Source organism: Agelaius tricolor, unplaced genomic scaffold (assembly GCF_023055355.1).
Source record: "Agelaius tricolor isolate 1412-34295 unplaced genomic scaffold, bAgeTri1.0.p SCAF_11, whole genome shotgun sequence".
Lineage (NCBI taxonomy): Eukaryota > Metazoa > Chordata > Aves > Passeriformes > Icteridae > Agelaius > Agelaius tricolor.
This window is the reverse complement of record NW_027269271.1, coordinates 16,895,017-16,916,873: the sequence shown is the minus strand read 5'-3', so window position 1 is coordinate 16,916,873 and position 21,857 is coordinate 16,895,017. Positions and strand designations below refer to the sequence as shown.

The 21,857-nt window shown below is 38.6% G+C and overlaps 1 protein-coding gene across 5 annotated transcripts; it reads right to left on the bottom strand.

The window, feature by feature from the left end:
* Window positions 1–818: 818 nt before the first annotated feature.
* On the bottom strand, window positions 819–21,583 carry SSX2IP (SSX family member 2 interacting protein). Of its 5 annotated transcripts, XM_071436381.1 has the most exons (15): window positions 21,060–21,361; window positions 16,158–16,851; window positions 14,461–14,594; window positions 13,567–13,730; window positions 13,116–13,316; window positions 11,387–11,497; window positions 10,010–10,145; window positions 8,335–8,410; window positions 8,086–8,257; window positions 7,150–7,300; window positions 5,816–5,952; window positions 5,235–5,402; window positions 3,044–3,152; window positions 2,068–2,188; window positions 819–1,886 (listed from the first exon to the last, which is right to left on the bottom strand). In XM_071436381.1, exons 3-15 carry the CDS (start codon window positions 14,501–14,503, stop codon window positions 1,736–1,738), a joined length of 1,740 nt encoding a protein of 579 aa, XP_071292482.1. In that variant the 5' UTR covers window positions 14,504–14,594; window positions 16,158–16,851; window positions 21,060–21,361; the 3' UTR covers window positions 819–1,735. The 5 variants fall into 5 exon arrangements, with proteins under 5 accessions (XP_071292482.1, XP_071292484.1, XP_071292481.1 ...); XM_071436383.1 differs by lacking the exons at window positions 16,158–16,851; window positions 21,060–21,361 and adding an exon at window positions 21,452–21,583; XM_071436380.1 differs by lacking the exon at window positions 16,158–16,851.
* Window positions 21,584–21,857: the final 274 nt, after the last annotated feature.

Below are 21,857 nucleotides of genomic sequence, written 5' to 3'. Positions count from 1 at the left end.
CATCTGGATCCTGCCTCAGCCATGGAGATCTGCAGTCACTACTGGCTTGAAAATTATCCTGCTTGCAGAGTTCTGTTCTCCTTAATATATTAAATTTTCGCTTTACTTAAGTTTTTTGTAAGTGTATTTATTCTTCCACAAGTAAAATTCAGGCAAGAGCTGCTCAACAGCTGGGAAATAGGAAACCAAACAGGAACTGTACCCTGCTAAAAAGCAGTGAATGACATGATTCTGAACACCCATTTATTGGGCAAGAACAGGAGAAACAGAAATATGATGCTGTCTTTCCAACTTGACTAGCCATGCAGCAAAAAGCCCACCAAGACAATAGTATTGCTATTATCATTATATCCCCTTCTGCTCCCTTACAGGTGCTACATGAAAACCACACAAGTATCATCCTCTGCAGTTTACATTGGCTATTACTTCATCTCAAGCTGGAACTCAATGGACTGAATCCACTGCAGCAGAAACTGCAGCTTTTTACTTCAGTCTCTGAGAACTGCAGTTTCTTCTCCTCCCTGTATTATCCTACTGCTATTTTTCCAGAAATCCAGTCACTACACTCCATCCAACTCTGAAGTGAATGGGCAGAGCAGCAATAGCCTTCAGTGAAGGATTCTGAACTTGAGTTAATTTCCCACCTCTGACCCCAAGAAAGGCAGTTTAAACTCAGATATCTTCCAAAAGGTCAATTACACAAGGATCAGAGCTATACAAGTGATCACACATGCACAAAAGCCCAACAAGAGAAGATGAATCTGTACTGGGCAAGGAAACTCACACACACTGAGTAAGGTGAAGGAGACCTTGAAACATCTTACCTCTAACTTGGCTATTTTTATTACATTATAAACAAGAGACTTCCCCAAGGCTACACAAAAAATAACATTCTGGAGTCAATTAAAACAAAAAAACCCAAACAAAATACAAAACCAGCACCAGATTTGTATACATTGTATATAGCCCTATAACCATGGTAGCTAAAAAGTTTACTGCACACAGGGTTTTTTAGAATAGATTTACACGTTTATTGTTCACATTTGAAATACTTTGGTTCCTGACTGAACCACTGAAAGTCCTAATGGATCTGTAAACTGAGTATCACTAGAAAACAATTTAAAATGCCATGTAAAATAATGTTTATGTAAGCATGTGTTTCATTTCATGGTTTCTCAGCATAACCACTTGCTCTATTTACAAATATATAAAGATTTGCACTTTAAATCATTGAGATATCAAAGAGGTATTTTCAAATCACACAATAAATATAGAACCTGTTTTGTTAAAAATCTACAGTATACTGTACATTCAAGTCGAGGCAAAAAAGGATTTAATGCCAGTTACACTTGAGACATAAATGAATGTTTCCAATAATTAAACAATTTCTAAAAGTGCTATCTCTGCCTGTGATGAAAGGTAACATTAAGATCCAGTATTTCATTACAGTCAAAGTTTCAGACCATTGCTTTATTCACAGAATTAGAGCTTCTGTTACTAGAAAAATATCAAAGCTTTCATATATTCTTAAATTTTCTTTCAAGAGTTGCAAGAAAGAGGCAAAAAATGATCTAAAAAATAAAAGCCATGTGCACACACATAGAAACACACCACGATTCAGATCACCACATAATCCTCCAGAAGAATGATCAAACTCACAGCATTCTGTTTCATTTAGAATGATAAGTTTATGAACAAGTCTCTAACAAAAATCCCAGCAGGCAACCCTAGAAGCCTAAGGCAGCTGTTCCATGTGCAAGTTTCTACATAGAGTGTCAAGTCCAGAGTCTTCCCATGTCTTTGTGCATTCTTCAGTTTCTTCTTTGTCATCACTTTCCACCCACAGATTTGGCAAGTAATCTGCAGCAGGTTTTTCTGATGCAACACTGGAAGCAGAAAAAGAAGTTACAATGCAAATAAATAATTCTTTGAAAGGAAACAGAGTATTGCTTTTATGATATAACGTTTAATATCCTTGGTTATATACCAACCATAAGCTTTAGATTACGCTGTGCTCTCCATGGATTTCAGCACTCTACAAACCATCTACAACACTGTTTCACAAACCTGTTTTGGGTAATGTACTGGGATATCTGGCAAGGCTCTGGTGAAGCAGTAGTACTCAACACAGAGGGAGGTCTTTTTTGCTGAGATGAAGATCTCACCAAACGATGGTCTGTGTCAGAACCTAAGAGAGACACACATCAGTTAAACTGCAGTCCACTGGAAACAAGCAAGTCCTTCAAGGCTTTGTGTTCTCTGCTTTAAAGAAAAAAACAAAAAACCACAAGGACCTTAAAGCAGAGCTATAATAAAACTGTCACTGATATAGACCTGGGATAAAATTTTTTAAGTATTTGTAATGCTATTGAATAAAGTTATGTTAAAATTAGGACTCTAAATTTGAAAATGCAGCATTTGCATATATAGCTACCACTGAAGGTAGTCATATGAAGTCACTCAAGTGTAATTTCTCACTTTACAATTAATAAAGCTTTTTTATTCCTTAAGTAAAGACCTCTCCAGCATGCACAGACATAACACCAACACGAAACCTGCAAATTTGTCAGAATATAGAAAACAAAACCAAAATGAAGTTAGATGTTTTACTGTTTACATGAAACTAACCATCACTCAAGTCAATGGAAAGACATGGCAAACTTAGCAGGGCCAGATCAATCCCTTCTCACATTTATATTTCAAAGTTTTTATATGAAGTGGAAAACCAGAATTATTACATGTTCTTCAGTATTTATGAAAGCACCTGAAAGTTATCTGCTGTGCTGTCAGGTATTTGATATTCACCAGATTGTTTCAGAAACATAAATTCATTACATAAGTAATTATCAGGAAGGGAGGTACAATTCCTTTTTGAAAAGGAAATTTTGAACCATCAGTTGCCCTGATATGTGGAGGTATACAGATACATGGTAGAATTTTTTTTGAGACCTTTTGGTTTTTTAATTGTTTTGTTCATAGTTGTGACTTCTTGAAAGGAAGAGAAAGAAACTGTGCAAGAACATAATCTGAACCAAATACTTGCTTCTTAAGAAGGCACTTGGAGTTGTTGCATTTTCAGACTTGCAATCAGCAGTCATACTTAAGAACTGGTGCTTCAGCCATGCTCCTCTATCTTCTTCAAATGCCTTTCTCTAAGAAAAGAAATGACAGTTTACACTTATGACCACAGGAAAAAAACCTAGCCCACGTTAAATTGATGCTATTCTATTTCAGAAAGCCCAAGTTGTAGCCTGTCCATGTCACCAAGGAGAGCCAGCAGCTTAACACAGCAAACACTGCCTGTAGCAAGCTTTTAGCCCAATGAGGATTGGCTGAGGAGGCACTTACAGCCAAATCCCACAGTTTGTTGCACAGAGGTCAGAGTAATCCTTTCACTTCACTGCTCTACACTCCAGTGACAGCATCTCCTATGCTCCCCATTCCCCCAGAGCAGCACCACCTCTTGGAGCAGCCCTCATCCAAGGCAGCTACCAGGAATGATTACTTCTTAAACCTTCTAAAACATGGAAAAATTACACTGAAAATAGCCCTGATTGCTTCTGTCTAAAACTGGGGCAAGAAAACAAACAGGTTGTTTCCCTTTCCAGCCCTTCTAAGCACAGAAAAAGAAAATAATGCCTAACAAGACAACCTCCAAGAGATCCAATGGCTCTGGAATCAAGCAACAAGCTATTTCATCTCCAAAAACCATCAGTGAAACAGGATGCTCCTATTCTGTGTCAGTAGGAAAACAGAGGAAGCTGAACTCCAACGCAAACTTTCACAAACACCTACAAAGCTCACAGCATTGCTTCTCATTTCATACCTCAGCATTCTGACAAGCTGAAGCATGAGCAGTTATACTTATGCTGCAATGGAGTCCTAAACATTTCCAGACAAACAATTATTGGGTATTATCACTCATTAATTTTAAAGCTGAATTCAATGTGCAACATGAAATTAACTCACTCACTAAAATGCAAATAAAATTAAATTAGTCATAATTTGTATTTGTTACCATGTGAACTACTGCTATCCCAGTAGTTTAAATAAATTCTAGAGTATTTTATATTCTGGGTCAGACAGGTTGGCCAGTCAGCTCTGTATTCTGTCTCCAACAGTGGCCACAAGAGATGCTATTTATGAGCACGGTCACTTTCTGCAATGCATTCCCTCACAGGTCACCATTCCCAAAAGCCATTTGATTATAGATACTAAAAGGCACCCCCTTGTGCCCCATTTTTATTATCTGTGAGTGTGTTGCCCATAAACTCAGGCAAGTGCTTTTTGAACTTGATGGTACACATTGCCTTTACAATCTCCTTCAAAAAAATCCAGAAGTCAACTACCTAACTATAAAAAAGCTACCTTTTTGGGTATGTTTTTGATTTAATTTCAAAATTAAGAGTCCCCTCTAGTCCAAGTCTTGAGGGATTTGGTGAACAACAGTAGGGCTTTCATCTGCTCAAACTGAATCCACAGCTTTATAAATTTTAATCACATCCCACTCCAACTTTCTGCTCTGCACATCAAAGCAAGCTGTTCTGTAAGCAATAAAGTCCATTTCTCTTTTCCTGTCATATCTGTACCATCCTAGTTCCACAATCACATCATGATGACCTTTCCCTGACAAACTTGTAAGCCCCTTCACATTTTTGACCTAAACTGTGGGCTGGAGCAAAGGACATGTGCTAGAGCTCATTCACAGACACATCTACTCTGACTGCCAGTATCTGTGCTTACTGGCCAGCTTAACTACAAAACCAGAACAGATAATGACCCTACTAAGGGAAGCATAGTAATTACTTGGTGTTTTTGTAAAAGTCACTGGTTTTCACCAAATCTTAGAAATCAAGGACCTTTGAGATTCAACCCTGAGGCCAAATTTGACTGAAATTTGCATAGGCCTTACTTTTGTAGGAAACCAAACTTTACAAATATCCAAGGGATTTAGTTAATAAATTTTGGAAGCACTTAAGATATTTCAAAACCTGAAACAAAAATGGTTTGGTTCCAGTTGCAGAAACTGTACTTTCCAATATACACAAAAACCTTGGCTTTTTCAATTGCCAAGAGAATGATCTTCCAGAACAACTAAAGATTTGTTTTTTACAGTATGGCAATGATCTTTCTCTATAGACATCAGAAACAGATATTGCTGGATGGCTGCACTTTGTCACATATAGAAGAAAGACTTGTAATTCATCTTCCACAAGAGCTCCCTTTCCCAATACCTCAAGTCCTAAACTAATAGCAGCTTCTGTAAAACTTTTTCGTTCTTTCTCAAAATTCTTTTTTTGCTCTCGAAATAGTCTCCATTCCTCCTGAAGACGCTCTCTTTCTTCCAACAAATAGCAGTCTTGTAGTAACAGAGTGGTGTCATCATCACAGGTAAGCTGTTGCTGCAGATATAAAACAACAAAAGACAAATATTAATTTGGGAGCGACTTAAGAGGTACGGTATTGCCACAGTTTCAGTTTTACCAGAAAAATGGTTCAAGTTTAATATGGAAGCAATGCAGTAGATATCAAGGTGGTGGATAGTGGGGGCAGATTTCAGATAGCAATCAAAATGTCCCTGTTCAGACAGTCTCACCTTTGTTTAGCCTCCAAAATTATTCCTACCAGGAGTAAAAAGTCCTTATATTATTAACCAAGCCACTAGCACAGCTATACTCAGACCACCCACTAAGTTGTTTTATTTTAAAAGCACGATCGAGGAATGGAGAAAGGCTCAGAAGCAAGAACAGTGGAATGTTAAATAAAATAAACTTGGATTCAATTGAGAACAATAAGAAAAAATAAAGCCTACTACCTGTAAGAGCTGTTGCTGAGTTCTGATCATTTCTTTACATTGCTGAATCTCTAACTCTAACTTTCCAGTTTCTAGCTCATGGTCTTCTCTTGAAATGACATCTTTTTCATTCAAAGCTCCTGAATGTCCACGTGACACTAAGGGAGAAAAAAAGCATCTTTAAAGCAAGTTATAAAAACCCCAACACCTCATATCAGAGACAGCTTGAAACAGCAAAAGGTTTTAGACTCTTTGTTTCAGCATGAAAGACAGATACACAGTGTACTCAAAAGCATTTCTATCAGAGACAAGAGTTCCAAAATTGGTGCTACAAGAATAATTATGCATCAAATCCAGTTCAAAAAAAAAAAGAAAAAGCAATGAAAACATGGCTGTTTCACATTCCCCAAGGTAAACGAACCATCTACTCTGCAGTAAGTGTTACACAGAATCCTCACTTGTTTCAGCAGTCATTTAAAAGAAAAACTCAAGACAACTAAAGATTTTTTTTTCACTGACATGCTGTTAGCCCATTCTTCTGAGCCCATTTTTGAAGGGCTTATGTGTTCATAAAAATATGACAGTAACTATATTTATCACAGATATAAAAAGAAAGCCTTTTCCTTCAAGTCCTGTGAAGGAGAAATGGAGCTAACACTGAATGCATGTTTGCATTCCAGTAAGGGAATGAACTACAGAAATGGTTGTATTTTGTACAATTACACACTGGCTTATTTAGCTCAATGCATGCTAAATCATAATGATTGTAATAAGACAAGTTTTGGTCCCCTAAAGCCAGTATTTGAACATTAATAGAATCCTAATGGGCTATACTATGGTCACCCCTATAAACTAAAAAAAACCTAGAAGATGACTCCAAACAAAGAGCAAACAATTATAACATCTTTTTCTGATGCTTACTTTTCAGTTAGTAGCACCAAATAAAGTATTACAAGAATTCTTGAAATCCTTTCTAGGGTGTAAACATACTCTCAAAGGCCATCTGCTGTTTTATTTGCAACTGCATGCATGACCTTCTCAATCTTACTCTTGACAGCAAACATCCCTGTGGTAGTAGCTGCATTTACTTGCATGGAAAAATAATACTAGGAAAGAATTTTATATATTTTTAGCTGTCTTAATGCTGTTTAACAGCTGGAAATGAGGAGAGTCCAGCACCATACCATCAGTCGGGTTTGTTTTAGAATGCCACAAGAAGTCCCAGAGGATATGGCAAGACTAGGCTCTTTGGAGGGAATTATATATTTTGCATCCAATTATTTCAAAGTGCCACATCTGCATTACTTTTTCTAAAATGTATTTTATACGTACACATAATGCAGTTGAACACCAACCTTGGTTATCCAGCTTTTCCACGTGATTTTTCAACATTCGCCACTGCTTTCTAATGCTATTGGTAAGCTGCTCCCGCACAGTTTCACAAGATAATTCCCACATATTCTCTTTGTTCAATTCTCCAATATCTTCCTCCTGGTCTGACAGCACCTGTAGAAGCAGAAATAAGAAGCTTCAAACCATTTCACCCCTCCAAATACGTGTATTTGTTTATATAAATATGTGCATAGATTCAATTTACTGAAGAGAAAGAAAACCCTTACATAAAGATTTTTCCATCCAGGGAAACTTGACTCTCAGGGAGGGAGTTCAGCTCCCTGACAGCATAATGCTCAGGAGGCAAGTGACCAGGCAGATCCCAGAAGCCCACCACAGAGACTGTGGGTCAGCTAGCAAGGCTCAGTCACACATCTTCCACACACACAGGGTCAGACTGCTGAGTGCTGCTGTCAGACTTAGGCAGCAGCTGCCCCAGTATGGGGGAAGTCATCCAGTCAAGAACAGTACTCACAATGTATAAAGAAGGTGACAGAGAACCTACATGGCTGTTCTACACAGCCATGGCAGTAAACTCTTCAATAAAAATATCCTGTGTAAAGAAATATTTAAAATCTGGAAACAAACAAACAAAAGCCCCTAGGCATGCAAAATCCAGTATTTTGCATTGCAATATAGAATTACATACCAGTAGCTACTGCATTTACATTCATTCAAAGAAGATTGTCTAGCTTTTAATTTACTTACTGGAAAGAATACACTATGTATTGTTCACAGAGAGCAGAATATTTATATTGGATGAATTTCACACAAAGCACATGATGTGCAATCCATTGCAACTCTCAGAATTAGTTTACTTTCTTTTTAATAACTATCAAATTACTCCAGCACTACACCAAACTACCATGGAGATTAAATTTTAACTGAAGAATACTTACCAGCCCATCTTCAGATCTTTCTTTAGGTTTTTGTTTCTGTGGTGGAAGAAGTGAAATAATATCTTTCTTCATTTGCTGAAGAACTTTCTTTAGCTCAGTATTTTCCAGTAAAAGCTGTTTTTGGCGTTGTTCATAATCACTTAACAGAACTTTGTACATTTCTTCCTCGTTTCTGGAAGAAATAATCTTACAGTAACAACATACCAGCCCTCATACATGCTTCAATTAATGTTGTTCTAAGACAACTACCTGGCTTCTGTCTTATCAGTCCTCCATGCACCTCTCTTCCCATCAGCTCTACCAACATAATTTAGAACTTCCATAGCTACAAATGAAAAGGATATTTCAAAGTGTGAAACAATATGCAAATAGATAAAAATTTAGATGACATTTCATTTATATGTAGTTTTTATAAATAGATCATATTACTCAAATATCCCCCTCAAACTTCAGACTCATTAAATCACATGGCCCTGCTTAAAGCAAAAATAACACAGTCAAAGGAAAAAAGTTAAAGTTTTTGAGTTCTGAAACTCAGAAGGATATATTCTCATCCTGTCCTTTTAATGCATTTCTTAATGACACCTTCACCCCTATTTCAATTTTTATATCAATGTATCAAGTCTATGCTTATTCTGGCAAGAATTCCAGTTTTATCTCCTGTTTAGGGTAAGGAACTTATTGTTTCTTAAGGCATTCCTCAAAACTTCTGTCCACATTTGAATAAAAACAAAATCAAAAAACCCCAAGCACACCAACAACAAAAATCCAAACCCAGTGTAAGACTACAGATTGGTAGTCCAAGCTAGTTAGCTATCAAGCAAACAGTAACTAGTTTTATACCCCTGCTATTTTTACCTCACTGATACTTGAACTAGTACGAGCCACCAGAAGTCAAGAATGTTTAAGTTTTGCTGACCTCAGGGTGAAGTTTCTAGAGCTTACTGAAATGATAGGTAAAGATTTTCTGCAGCCAAAATAGGTGATCCTCCCACTGTGTCCTAACCTGGTTTGGCTTAAGCACAAGGACTTACAGAAAACTAAGTAAGCAGAGAACCATCTTGGCAACAACAGGAGGAGTTTTCTTCTGGTTTAGTCAACTCAGTGAGCTCACTAAAACATGCACTACAGCTGGCAAACAGCTGAGTTTGGGGGCAGCAGGTGGACAAGAGCAGGACTTCCCTTCCACTGGAGATACATTATAGAAATACTTTAAGGGCAGATATATGAACCAAAAGGTAAATTTTTTTTAAATACCTAACAACAATACACATTTTCATGGTTACCCATGTATTTATGGTAAATAGCACTGAGCAATGTCTTGAACACAATTTCTGGGCAGTACAACATACAAGTACTCATTATAAAGGAGATCTGGTTTCTCCTCATTTCACATAGTACAGGATGGTGCATCTGCCCTGTGTTACTTCCTCTCTCATTACTTGTGCTAACCACAAGCAGAGCATCTCCAGAGTAAAACCCCATGCAGTGTGCCTTCCTCATGGCAACTACTTGGAACAATACAGATTTTATGACATGATCCAAAATCTTGTGATAGCAACAGTAGCAAGAAAATGGAGGTGAGATGGCTCTAGCATAGGTATTGATTCCTATGGAATCCTAGGAATAAATTTTCCTTAGTAACAAAAAAACCAAAAAAACCCAAAAAAAACAACCCCACCTCATTAGGTAAAGATCCACATTTGGTTTATACTTGGTAAGGAATCTTATGGAACACAATGTAGAAAAGTCTTACCCAGTCAGTTAACATAAAATATTGCATCTTTTCTTTAACATTCTAACATCCAAATAAAATATGCAAGAGGGCCACATTGCCTTTAATGATAAAAATGCTTTAAATTGCCTCTGGTCAACATACAGAATATGCTAATTTTGCTGTGGTAAAATTCAAAGAGCTACTTACCTAACTTTTTGTCCTTTTTATTCATGACTAACTGATGTAAGCGCTCCTTTAATTTGTTATATTCTCTCTCTTTCCTCTTCATATCATGATTGTATTGCGTAGCTCTACTTGAAATTACATTCTGTAACTTCTGAACCTAAAAGCAATGCCACAAAAGGCTGTTTCTTCCGCTAAAGTATAAACATAAATTTCTTCAGAAAACCAAAACACATGAGGCAAAACAAAACTTCCTTTCACCTGAAGAACAGTTTAATAGAAGTAACAAAAGGAATCAGAAGAGCTCTCCCACCCCATGGATTCTGATCTCAGACTTATCTCAGGAGAGGTAGTTTCTTTTCAGCAGAAACCAGTATCATAAACAGCAGATTATAATACTATAATTTCTCAGAAGTACTACTGAATTCATGTTCTGATAAGTCACATAACCTTTAATGCCTTTACTGAACAGAGCAGAGAAAGATATAGCTTTACTTTCAGTAATTCATGTTCAGGATCTAGGTTTACTCCAATCCTAAAGCATACTTGTTAGGCTTACACTAAAAAATAAACCCCTTTTCCTTGGGGCAGCAGGACATTGAAAGACAGACTATTCCATTTGGTCTAAAAGAACATTAAAACATCATAAAGCAAAATTTTGACATGTACTATCAATTCCTAGGGTTGCATTGTTTGTTTTTTTTTTTAATTGTACGACTTAACCTTACAAACATACAGCACATTCAATATTTTAAGCTGGAACTCCAGGAAGTTCACTATGAACAGTTAGTACTGTTATTCCCAACTGTATGAACATGTTTATGAACACAGAACATTCACAGAAACTTAGAGGAGTCACATTCACAAAAACATAGGAGCCATGTGAAGTACAATGCTAGAGAAGGAGCATAAAGGAAACAAATGCCAAACTAAGAAGTGTCATGGATGTCAAAGTGTTTTCTGATCTTAATTGATTCACGATATTTAAGTTTAATGAGATTGTGTTTTTGAGCTGGGTTTCCCCCCCACTCCCTTTTATTGGTCTTTTGCTCCCCTCTATAATAAGAAAACCCCAAAAGCCTCTGTACACAAATGTTTAAGTGACTGAATCTTGTTGCTCCCCCTACTTTTTGATATATCTGAACATTGTAAGCTAGAGCTGTACAGAAAATCCCAGAAAACTGCACATCTGCATTTCTGCATTACTCTCTACTATTGTTGTAACTTGGACCTATCCCTCATAGAACTTATTTATCCCTATGCAACATGCCAGTCAACTTAAGACAACATTTACCAAACAAAAAACCACATTCAAAATGAGCAATTACAAGACTCCGTGCATAAAAAAAATATTCTTCAATATCTACATAATGACTTGTGTTAATGTACAAAACAACTCACTTCATCCTTTTCATTTTTAAGTAACTGGTGCAAATTTCTGTTCTTGCTTTGCAGTTGTCTGTCTCTTTCCTGAAGCCCAACTATTTCCCTTTTAGATAATTCCAACTGTTCCTAGAAAAAGTGTTGATAGTTCAGTATCAATAAGAATTAAAAGCATAAGATTTAAAAAAACCCCAACCAACCAAAACAAACAAGCCATGTTAACCAAACTGCCAAACCACCTCACATGAGATATGGCTTGGTATTTAACAGATATTATCTTTTACAGTTAGGACTTTTTCATTAAGTCAGGATTCTGTAAGCATATCTGTACTGTGAGAGTGAGGTGGATATTAAGCAACCTGTATAAATTTGGAACTACAGTTTTACTGGAGTATTTCTGTTGAATAATTAAGGATACAATTAACACAGATATACAGACTGTGACCATAACAATGCAAATGGAACATTTCACATATACAGAGAAGGCTAGACAGATGATCTCATTACAACAGACAATGCAAAAGTAGCATTTTTAAAAGTTTTGTCCATGAATGAGACTCAGACCTAAAACTGGCAGCTTAAATGACAAGCCAAATACAAACCTTTCCTTCATATGCATACTGATGTACAGATGTGTAGATATGTTTAAGCAACAAGAACATCTAAACACATCACAGTGAAATACAGGTAACACAATAGTGGAAGTCAAGAAGATTGCTGTATGGTAGCTGAAAGAATCTACATGAGGAACCTCACAATCTGACAGCCAATTAGATGCCCTGGGATTCATGCAGTACTAAGAAGATTTCCCTCTCTCCCCTTACAGCTATTCATCTAGGAAAAGCAACTGGAGTGTTCTAGGACCTATCACTTTACAGTGTTTGTATAAAAATCAGTGCAGTTACAGATTACTTTTAATCTGTAATCAAAATCATTCTACATGAATGACCAATCTCAGCAAGAGGGCTACTGGGATTTTGAAAATCTACAGCAGTATTTTTCAAGGAGACAGGGCTGACCAGCCCAAGTGAAAAGCAAACCTAAAAAGCACTAGAATCATGCACTGAAATATTTTCTCTTTTTTTATATTTTATTTTCTTGACAGAATTAAGAGAAAGTCAAGTCTTTTCTAATATGACTGCACATACAAGTGCACCCAGGAACTTCCAATATATCAGCTACTCCACAGGGACTGGCCTTGAGCATGTGTTTATCCTGTGATAAAATGAAGCTTAGTAACTTGTGGTTGGACAGCAGTTTCTGAGCAATTCTTACAAAGACACTTTGTAGTTGGATGTTTGAGGCATCCAACAACAAAAAAAAACACATGGAAAAAGCTAATGATATGGAAAAAGACTAAAAACCCCACACTAGAAGAGTTGTGTGCTTTTACTTGCTACAATTACATTGGGAATTTATCTTTAAGAGCTGGGCATACCCTTTTAAGCAATACTAAGTGATGGGAACTAAAGTGTTTAATGTTTTCACTCTAAGTGTACATTAACACTCCCAATTCAAACAGTCTTCCCACTTCCTTGATTAAGGAGGCTAAAATTCCAAGTAATTAGAAGTTCTCTTGTTAGCTCATATTTCATTAACTTTAAGGCATTTTCATTTGGAAAAACAGACCTCCAAAATCCCCAAAATACACATGAAAATACAACTGTAAAACTGTAAATTAGTACTGGGTAGAAAAAAAAATAAAAGAAGAGCTGCATAATTCTAGTGGAATGATCTTTTTTTCTACCTTTAATTTAGAATAGCAGTTCTGCAAGTGATCCATATCACTTCCCAGTTTCAGATGCTGTACTTCTATTTCTTCCTGAGCTCGGAGGTTCTTGTGCTGCAGTACAAGCAATTCATTCATACAATTGACCATAGACACTAAATCTAATTCTTTTCCTTTGGACTCCGCATAAATAGAGGGAAACCCCATCGTTGTTAATTCCTGGTAAAAGACAAGGTGGGAGAGGGGGGGAAATGAGATCAATAACTGGATCAATCTCTCACAATTCTCTAAAAGACAGAAACAGTATTAGGTGAAATCCTGTATGAAGGGGGAAAACGTGACTCTTACTTCCCACCAATTTCAGCTCCTGGGCACTGAGGAAGAAGCATTCTTAATCCAGTCAATCTTTTTTACCACAATTGATTGTGTGCAGGTGACAATCCCCAATAAACAGAAAGATCTGGCTTACCCTATCAATATAGGATATACTCTGTTCAATATTCTCTTCTGTGCAGAAGGCACTGAAAAAGCTGTGCATGCTTTTGGATGAAGGCAGTGACAAGCGTAGCACTTCTGAGCTCATGCTTGTAGGAGATTTCCTTTCTGAGGTATATGGAAATATATTTTTGCTATCTAAAAGTTAAACATTAAGAAGAAATCAGCTATTATTTTAACACATGGCATAAAATCAAACCCTTATGTATTCAAGTTATTACTTACAGAAATTTAGGTTCTAGAACTGAGAATTTGATCTAGAATGACATTAAACAATTCACAAGACACATATAAAACAGAAACTTCCACTGAAGACTTAGACTCAAAAACAGCTCAAAGTGGTGTACCTTTCAAATTTTACTCATCCACCAAGAAAAAACTGAGCACACTTCCTTTTTATTGACTTACTACAACACAAGTGCAAGAGATGCACATTCAGTAAAATTCTTATAGAATGTACGGTATTATTATACTTATTAATTATTGTGTGTTGTAATTTACTCTTCCACTAGGCAGAAATAGGCAAGAATAAATATTTACTCCTTTAACAAATTTGTAACCAATTTATGAAGCAAAAGAATATAGAGCAACTAAAGAAATCTTTGAAAACACAAGACACATTGATAGGCATGATTTTAAATAATAAAATGTGACTGCAAGTTCTTAACCTTTCCATGCACGTGCAAGTACAGTATTTTACATTAGCATTTCTGTAAGGACTCAATCCAAGACAAAGCACTGTTTGTATTATTTACCATGCTGTTTAGCTACTCAAATATGTCATGCACAAAACTCCAGTCTCTCTAGCTGCTATAACATTGCTGGTAAAATCAGCAAATCAACTAAATTCAGAATATTCCCAGTTTACCTGATGACAGCAGCGGCACAGTAACAGTCCTCCAATCTCCCATAGCAACAGAGACAGGCTGGGTACCTGAGCAACTGGTTCAGCAGCAAAGTATTCAGTACAATTGCTGGCAACGTGTGTTACGTAGGCATCTCCTAAAATAGCAAGAGCATGTTAGATTAACAAAAGCAGCTAATACAGCTAGAAGGTTAAAGAAGGCACAGGAGAGTGACTACTGAACTTGAACCACGTGAAATTTTTATACTTCTTTACACTAAATTTGGAACATGGTAAGCACAGCAGATAGTATACTGTAAAAAATGATGCATCTATCTATATTTATCCTTAACTGTCTTGTAAACCATTAACTAAAGCCAAAATGCCACACACACATGAAAATTAAGACTCATAGATAACTAGTTGTTTCTGTTGATGTACATCAGAAAAAACAGAGCAAGACAAATATTTTTTCCTGCCATATATAACCAGGAAGCAATTTTATTACTGTAAACTTACATGAAGTTTTAACATATGTCTGTCCAAATGGGATTGTTACTTAAAGAGATGTATTACAAAGGCTCCAGAGAGGATATATCAGCAGAGGGCAAAGGAGCTTTTAATAACTATTTAACCATTTAAATTAACTTACACATTTATTAATATTGCCTTCCCCTAGCAAGTTGCTTGCTTCCTTGCAGAAACCCCAAAACTGTTGAAGGAAACCAACAGGAGAAGCCTTACCCTGTTGGCACAGGCTCAGTACAGCACTGTCCCTCTGGAAACCAAAGGGAAGCCACCCACTCAAAAGAAAGAACAAACTGATTGTCCCCTCACCCCACCTCCAGCACACACTAAGAAGGCACATAATAGCATTAGTTATCTCTCACTGCTGGAAACTTTAAATCCAGCTCGGATGCTAAAGATTTGGACAGCACAACCCATCAGCTGTTAGGGGAACAATGATACTTCAGGGAAACAAACTTTCCACCTGACAGAAAAGAAGGCCCCTTTGTTTCCACCAACACTTTGGAACAAAGTCTAAAGTCGTTTTAGATGGATTCAGTAGATTTTAGAGCACATGGATGTTCTTCCCTAACCCCTTGCTAATGCTCCAATAAACACACTTTGGCTAAGCAACTTCTAAATTTCTGACACCAAAACCTTGTATTTTTATCACAGTGGAAAAAATATCATTTGGGTGGGGAAAGAAGGGAAAGGACAGGGGGGAGTGTTTTGTTACCTCTAAGGTCTCTTGAGAACACAAAGAGAGTAAAAATACTTATCAAATGACAAAGCACAAAATACAGTGTCCAAAGAAACACCAAGGTTGTAAGAGATCATACTGGTACACAGTCACAGAATGCTCAGCATTAGAAAAAACCCTCTAAGTAATTATCCAACTAGATGAACATTTTTTCCCCAGGTTCATAAACATACATGGGAAAAAGGTAAACATTTATTCCTCATGTGTTGTAATTTAGTAGCTCCTGAAAAATATCAGATCAGAAAGTACACACAAGGCAGCAAGAAAACAGTCAAGGTGATGATCTAGTTGCTGTTCTGGTTAAAGAAATGGCTTGTTCTGCTTTCTCTCTACACTTGGTTTATGCATATTTTTCAATTTTTCCCCCACCATAGAAGCAAGATGCTCACAAATTAACTAGACAACAGTGCCTTTAAAACAAAATTCAAAGTCAGTAAGTATTAAGAGAACACACCTCTTACATTCTACTTTATTTCTGCTGGATCCATCAGACAGATAAATGCACAAACACGAGAGAAAAAGGCAGTAAATTAAGGTACAAGTACATTTTCATTACTGACATCACAACCCTGCAGTCTTACAGCATTTCTCAAAAGATTATTAAGAACCATAAGATACAAATTCCATCAAGGACTGTTGGAAAACCCACAAAAATACTTATCTCATTTTAGATATGGTGCTACTTCCAAACAAACTGGCTTTTATTCTTTAACAGACTACACCCACACTCCCTGAACACACAGCATTATCAACCCCCAGGTCTCTCTGCACTGACAGTACTATCCTGACACAGCATCTGCCACCCTAAACAATGTCTGACTGGAAGCAGCACTAATCCAGGTGTAGGAATGCAATGATTCTCTAAATTTGCACCCTGCAAGTCACACACAGATTCATGCAGAGCAGATGCTCTAGCAAGACTGCCCTGTACACAGGGATTTGTTATTGTTAATTCCCTACCAGGTTCAATGACCTGCCCAAAACCCTGTAACCACCCACTGCTTTCTAGAGGCAATTGCCCCAGTTGGGAGTGTCACTTCCTCTCCCAAGCAAGGAATTCCTGGAGGCCAAGACACAGATGGGTTGTGCAAGAATGAGCCTCTGGGACCCAACTTCCAAAGTGTGAATACAACAGCAGAGCCATCTCACTGAAAAAAAAAAAAAATCTTGTATCAAACAAAAAGACCCAAAATACACCCCACTAAAATCACAGAAGGTTTGATTGCAGCCAAGAAGTAGTAATCAAACCAAGGCATTTAAGTGCTAGTTGGAACAAGTGAAGTACAAAAACCCCAAGGAACTTTAAAAAAAGGACTGTCATGGTAATAACACACCAGAACTTCTTTGAAAGCCACCTTGGGAATTTTTGGGCAAAAAACCACATAAGTATTTCCAGAAACTTCTAGATAATTCATTAATAAATACATCTTTCTTTTCAAGAACATGACTGAAGTTCAAAATTAGTATATTTCATAAGTTCAAAGAGCTGAAAGAAGCTGTTCATAAAAGTACTGGCTTGTGTTTTGGGGACAGGAGAGGAACTGACAAATGTGCCAAGATTTAAGACAGAAATCTGATTAATTAAGCCTGAGTTCAGGCAATATAAAAACCTGAAAATCATAAGCAACAAGAAATTAGGAAAATCATAATCATAAGTTAAGAAAACCATAAGCAACAAGAACTAAAAACTTAACTCAAAACAGCACACTTAAAATTTCTAAATATCATGTTTAAACTTGAAAAGGAGCAGTTGGAACTGGGTTTGTAAAACACACTCAAACAACCAGCAGAGAATTGCCACAGTGCTGTGCTGTGATCATATTGCACCATCTGGTCATCCCTAACCCAGACAGGGTGTGACACAAGTGGGAAATGCAGTATCTGCTAACCCAGAAACCTTCTACCCCTGCCAAGGTAGGGAGGATATGGAAAGGCACCACTGGAGAGGTGCAATGCCTCAGAAGAAAGTCAGCATCAACCAGAAATAATCTACCATTCCTTCTCTGTTTATTTCCAATACAACAACTTGTGACATGCATGTGTTTCAACTTGTAAAACTGTGGGGGTACTTAGCATTTACTTGAAGACCAATGTGATTCTTTTCTACCAAAATAATACCCAAAGAGAGCTATGGAGCTGCTTAAAGCTTTTGCACTTGTCTAGTAATCTGCAGATGTCACACAGATGGCTTTTATCTCGATAGAGAGAGACACACAGAACTCTAGGTAAATTTAGGGTGCACTCTAGACATGACACTGAAGGTTTACAAATACATCCCTGATTATGCCATGACATATACTTGCTTTAATTCATGTAATTGCCATAAAAGTCCCTGCATTTCCTCCCTAGAGTTTTGACATTTATTGCCTCTCTACACAATTCCTAATAACAGTTTATCATTAGCACTAATATATGTATTATATCCAGTGAGAATGGTACAGTAAAAAGAATACCTTTCTTTAAAAATCTATTAATTCTAGTGACCTTTATTTAAAAATGGAATTTTAATGATGGCTCTTGAAATTTAATCTGAGCCCAGATTTTTCTTCCCACACTTACAAAATCGTGACAATTTAATCATTAATCTATTAACTTCAAAATGAGGGTGAAGAAATCCCTCAACTTATCCACATTCCATGGAAACTTTAAGTAATATCAGATTTTCAGGTGAATTTCCCAGTACTGTAGAAAGTAGCATGAACAATCAAGTCAAACCACCCAGCCTGTGGGTATGAAGTCTCTGTTCACCCTGAATGCATCATACTCAAAAATCCAAACTACATTTTCCCCTCCATTTTACTTAGAAAAACAAACATGAAAACAAATTAAAATTACCAAGGGTTTTAAGAAAAGAAATATTCAATCTTCTTCATACATATAATGACACAAGAATATACTCTTACATCTGATAAAATTCAGTGTTCAATGACTGATCTGTCATGGATCTTTGCCTCAAACACTCGGGTTACAAGGAATATAATCTGATGTACTACCTCAAGATCCAACCCTACACTCTACATACAGAGACGACTGAAATTCTGTTACTTCAATCACTGAAAAAATTGAAACACATGGAAACATTTTATCTGGCTCCCAAATTCCTACCCCATTTTGAACTAACACGATGGATTTCACATTAGCATTTTCCTATCACTAAACAATAACTCTATTGTTAATCTTCAAAACTGCATTTCTCCCTTTGCATTCACAACCCATTTACTATATGTAGCCAGAGCAGAACATTCTGTTACCAAATCTCCCTATGTGACCCACAAGAGAACCTCAGAAACCATCTTCTGCATGTCCTCCTCTTCTCCCTGAGGTCAGCTTGAGCCAAACTTTACAGCTGCCCGTCTCTGCAAGCAGACAACTTTTTAAAAGAAAAGCAAACTGCTGTCTTATTAGTTCCTAAAGTTGGTGAGATATTTACTGGGGAGAGCCAGAACTAGTATTCCAGATATCAAAAATTAGGAAACTTACTTGTTTTAGCACCATGAAACCTGAAAGCTAAATCAGGCACAGAATGCAAGGCGATAACTACATAATTTCTCTAGAGATTACCAGGGAACTCAAGGAATAACTCTCCTGTAAAATCTAGGTTTCTGTTAATCAAAACACATCACAGAAAAGACTTGACAAACAAATGGGACTGGTGAAGTGTCAGCATACCTTCTGTGGAAGGAAGGAACACTAACCAGTCTGCCACAGTGCTCTGGAAAAAGGAATCATCCAGCACACCTGGGCAAGACAGCATAATTGGATTTTCAAAAAGCTTTTCACAATGTTCCCTCCAAAAGCTCTTAAATTAAGATGTTAAGGAATTTATTAATGGCCAATTATAAATGGAAAAGGGCAAAGTGTAGGAACAAGTTATAGATGGCTGAGCAAAATGTATGAAAGTGACAAAGAGAAAAATTAGAGTCCCAAAGGGGTCTGTGCAGGCATCTCTCCATAACACACGATATACTCATGTGCTATACAGAGTTATTCACAAAAATAAACACTGGTTGAATGACAAACTGCAGAAGGTTGTCCTCAAACTGACCAAATGGATAATAAAAATCAGCAGCTGAAATTCCTTGTTCATAAACACTAACACAAAGAAAAAGACAACTCTGCCATGCACTTAAACCAACAGGCTCTAGTTAGGCATTATCATGCAGGAAGAGATGCCAGTCCCTGTGATTAGTCTCTGGAAATAACAGCTCCCAGGCAGTTAGCAGAACCCTGGGGCAGAGGACAGAAGAGAGCACCATAATGTCTCCCGATGAATACTAAGCTTCTGCACCTTAAATATCTCACAGAGATACAACCTGCCCTGTAAAAATAGACAGAATGTACCTAAATATGGTGCAAGAAAGATCAAACAACGCTTTCATACAAGAAAATAATAAGCTGTGACTTTTCAATGAGAAAGCAGCTGGAGAAACAGGACCAACATACAGAAAACAAATATTCTTTGCTTCTTTTAACACAGCAGTTATAAAGAATGCAATGAAACACTCAGTGCAAAAGCTGGGAAATAAGGGCATTTTTTCCACATAAAACACAAACTGTGGACTTGCATCACCATGAGCTGCTGTGAATACTCAATACATAAACTGTCTCCAATGTTTTGAAAAGCCTCCATCAGCATCTATTACATTTTAAAAGACAGATGCAGCCTTCAACTCCAGACTGCAGCATCTTGGGAGGATACACAGATAAAAGCATTGCTGTACAACCCAACTGTACTTAGCATCTTGTCCTTAGCATCTGCTGCCAGCTTCAGAACCGAGGTATTGAGCCCCATGAGCCTGCTGTTACCCTCTCCTGTGATCTTTCCAGTCTAAATTATAACTGATATTAGTATCACAGCTTTCTCCCCTCGGCCTCCCCCCCCCCCCCCAAAAAAACAAACCCTAGAAACAGTATCTTCCTCCATAAACGCCTATAATCTGAAATCCCCATTCATTGTATCAAAAAATTTCCTCTAGGTCTCCTTTCCAAGTTCACTGTTAAAATTTACCTAATACATTCACATTACACTTCCAATACTTCGTATTTTAAGCCATTGCCCTGAAATTCCTATCATACCTTGGCAGCCTATGGAGCTCTGCTTAACTATTTCACTCACCACCGCTAGCAGCAGAGCGTTCTACATAATCTGGGGATGCAGGAACACTACAAACTAGTCCCGCATTACGATTTGATCTTCAAATTTAAAGTAGCTTTGCTGCGAATAAATAAAATTAAAAAAAAAAATAAAATAGCCCAAGTCACTTACGAAACCTGTACTCCTACATCACGTGAGCCGCCGGCTGAGCCCGAGCAGTCACAGATTCCCTGACTCAGTAGAAAGCTTTACGGCTCTCACCTCCGAGCATCTGCCGCTTGTAGGCTCACAGAGACAGCAAACGCTGGGCCTTACAGCGCCGGGGAGCCCCGGCAGCCCCAGCCCCAGCCCCGCCGCGGCTCTCCCGCGTCCCCGGGATCAGCCGGAGCCTGAGAGACCGGAGCACATGTCAGGACCCACAACCCGCCCGGGCCAGCGGCTCCTGCGCCCCCGCACGGGGCCCTGCCCGCTCCGGGGCGAGCCCAGCCCACGGGAGCGCCGCAACCCCCGGGCTCGGCAGCGGAGCCCGGCAGAGCAGCGCCGCTACCTCCGCCCCGGCCGCCTCCCCCGCGCCCCGCCGGCGGCCGCCGTTACCCGCCGCGCCCAACGCCCCGCCCGTGCCGGGGCGGAGGAGCCGCCCGCGCACCCCCCACCTGCTGCGGCCGCAGGGAGGCGGAGGGAAGCGGCTCCCGAGCGAGCCCCGCGGCCGGCGCGGCCCCGGCCGGGCCCCGCGGGGTTAAACCCGCGCCGCGCCCCGCCCCGCCCAGCCGCCATTGGCCGCGCGGTTGCCGGGAGACCTTCAACGGCACCTGCCGCCCCCCGCGGGCCCAGCGCGGCCCGGCCGCGCCTCCGCCACCTGCTCCGGCCCCGCCCGCAGCCAGGCCCGGCTCCTCGGGCAGCTTAAACCCGGCCCCCTGGAGCCATCGCTCTCTGCCCGTGTCAAAGGCATTTTCACTCTCTCTGAAAAGCTCTCTTCAGGAACGGGAAGGTGTGGTGAGGTTTACCCTGAGCCACCTCCAGGTTTAACAAGCCCAACTCTCAGTCTGAGGTGCGGAGCTG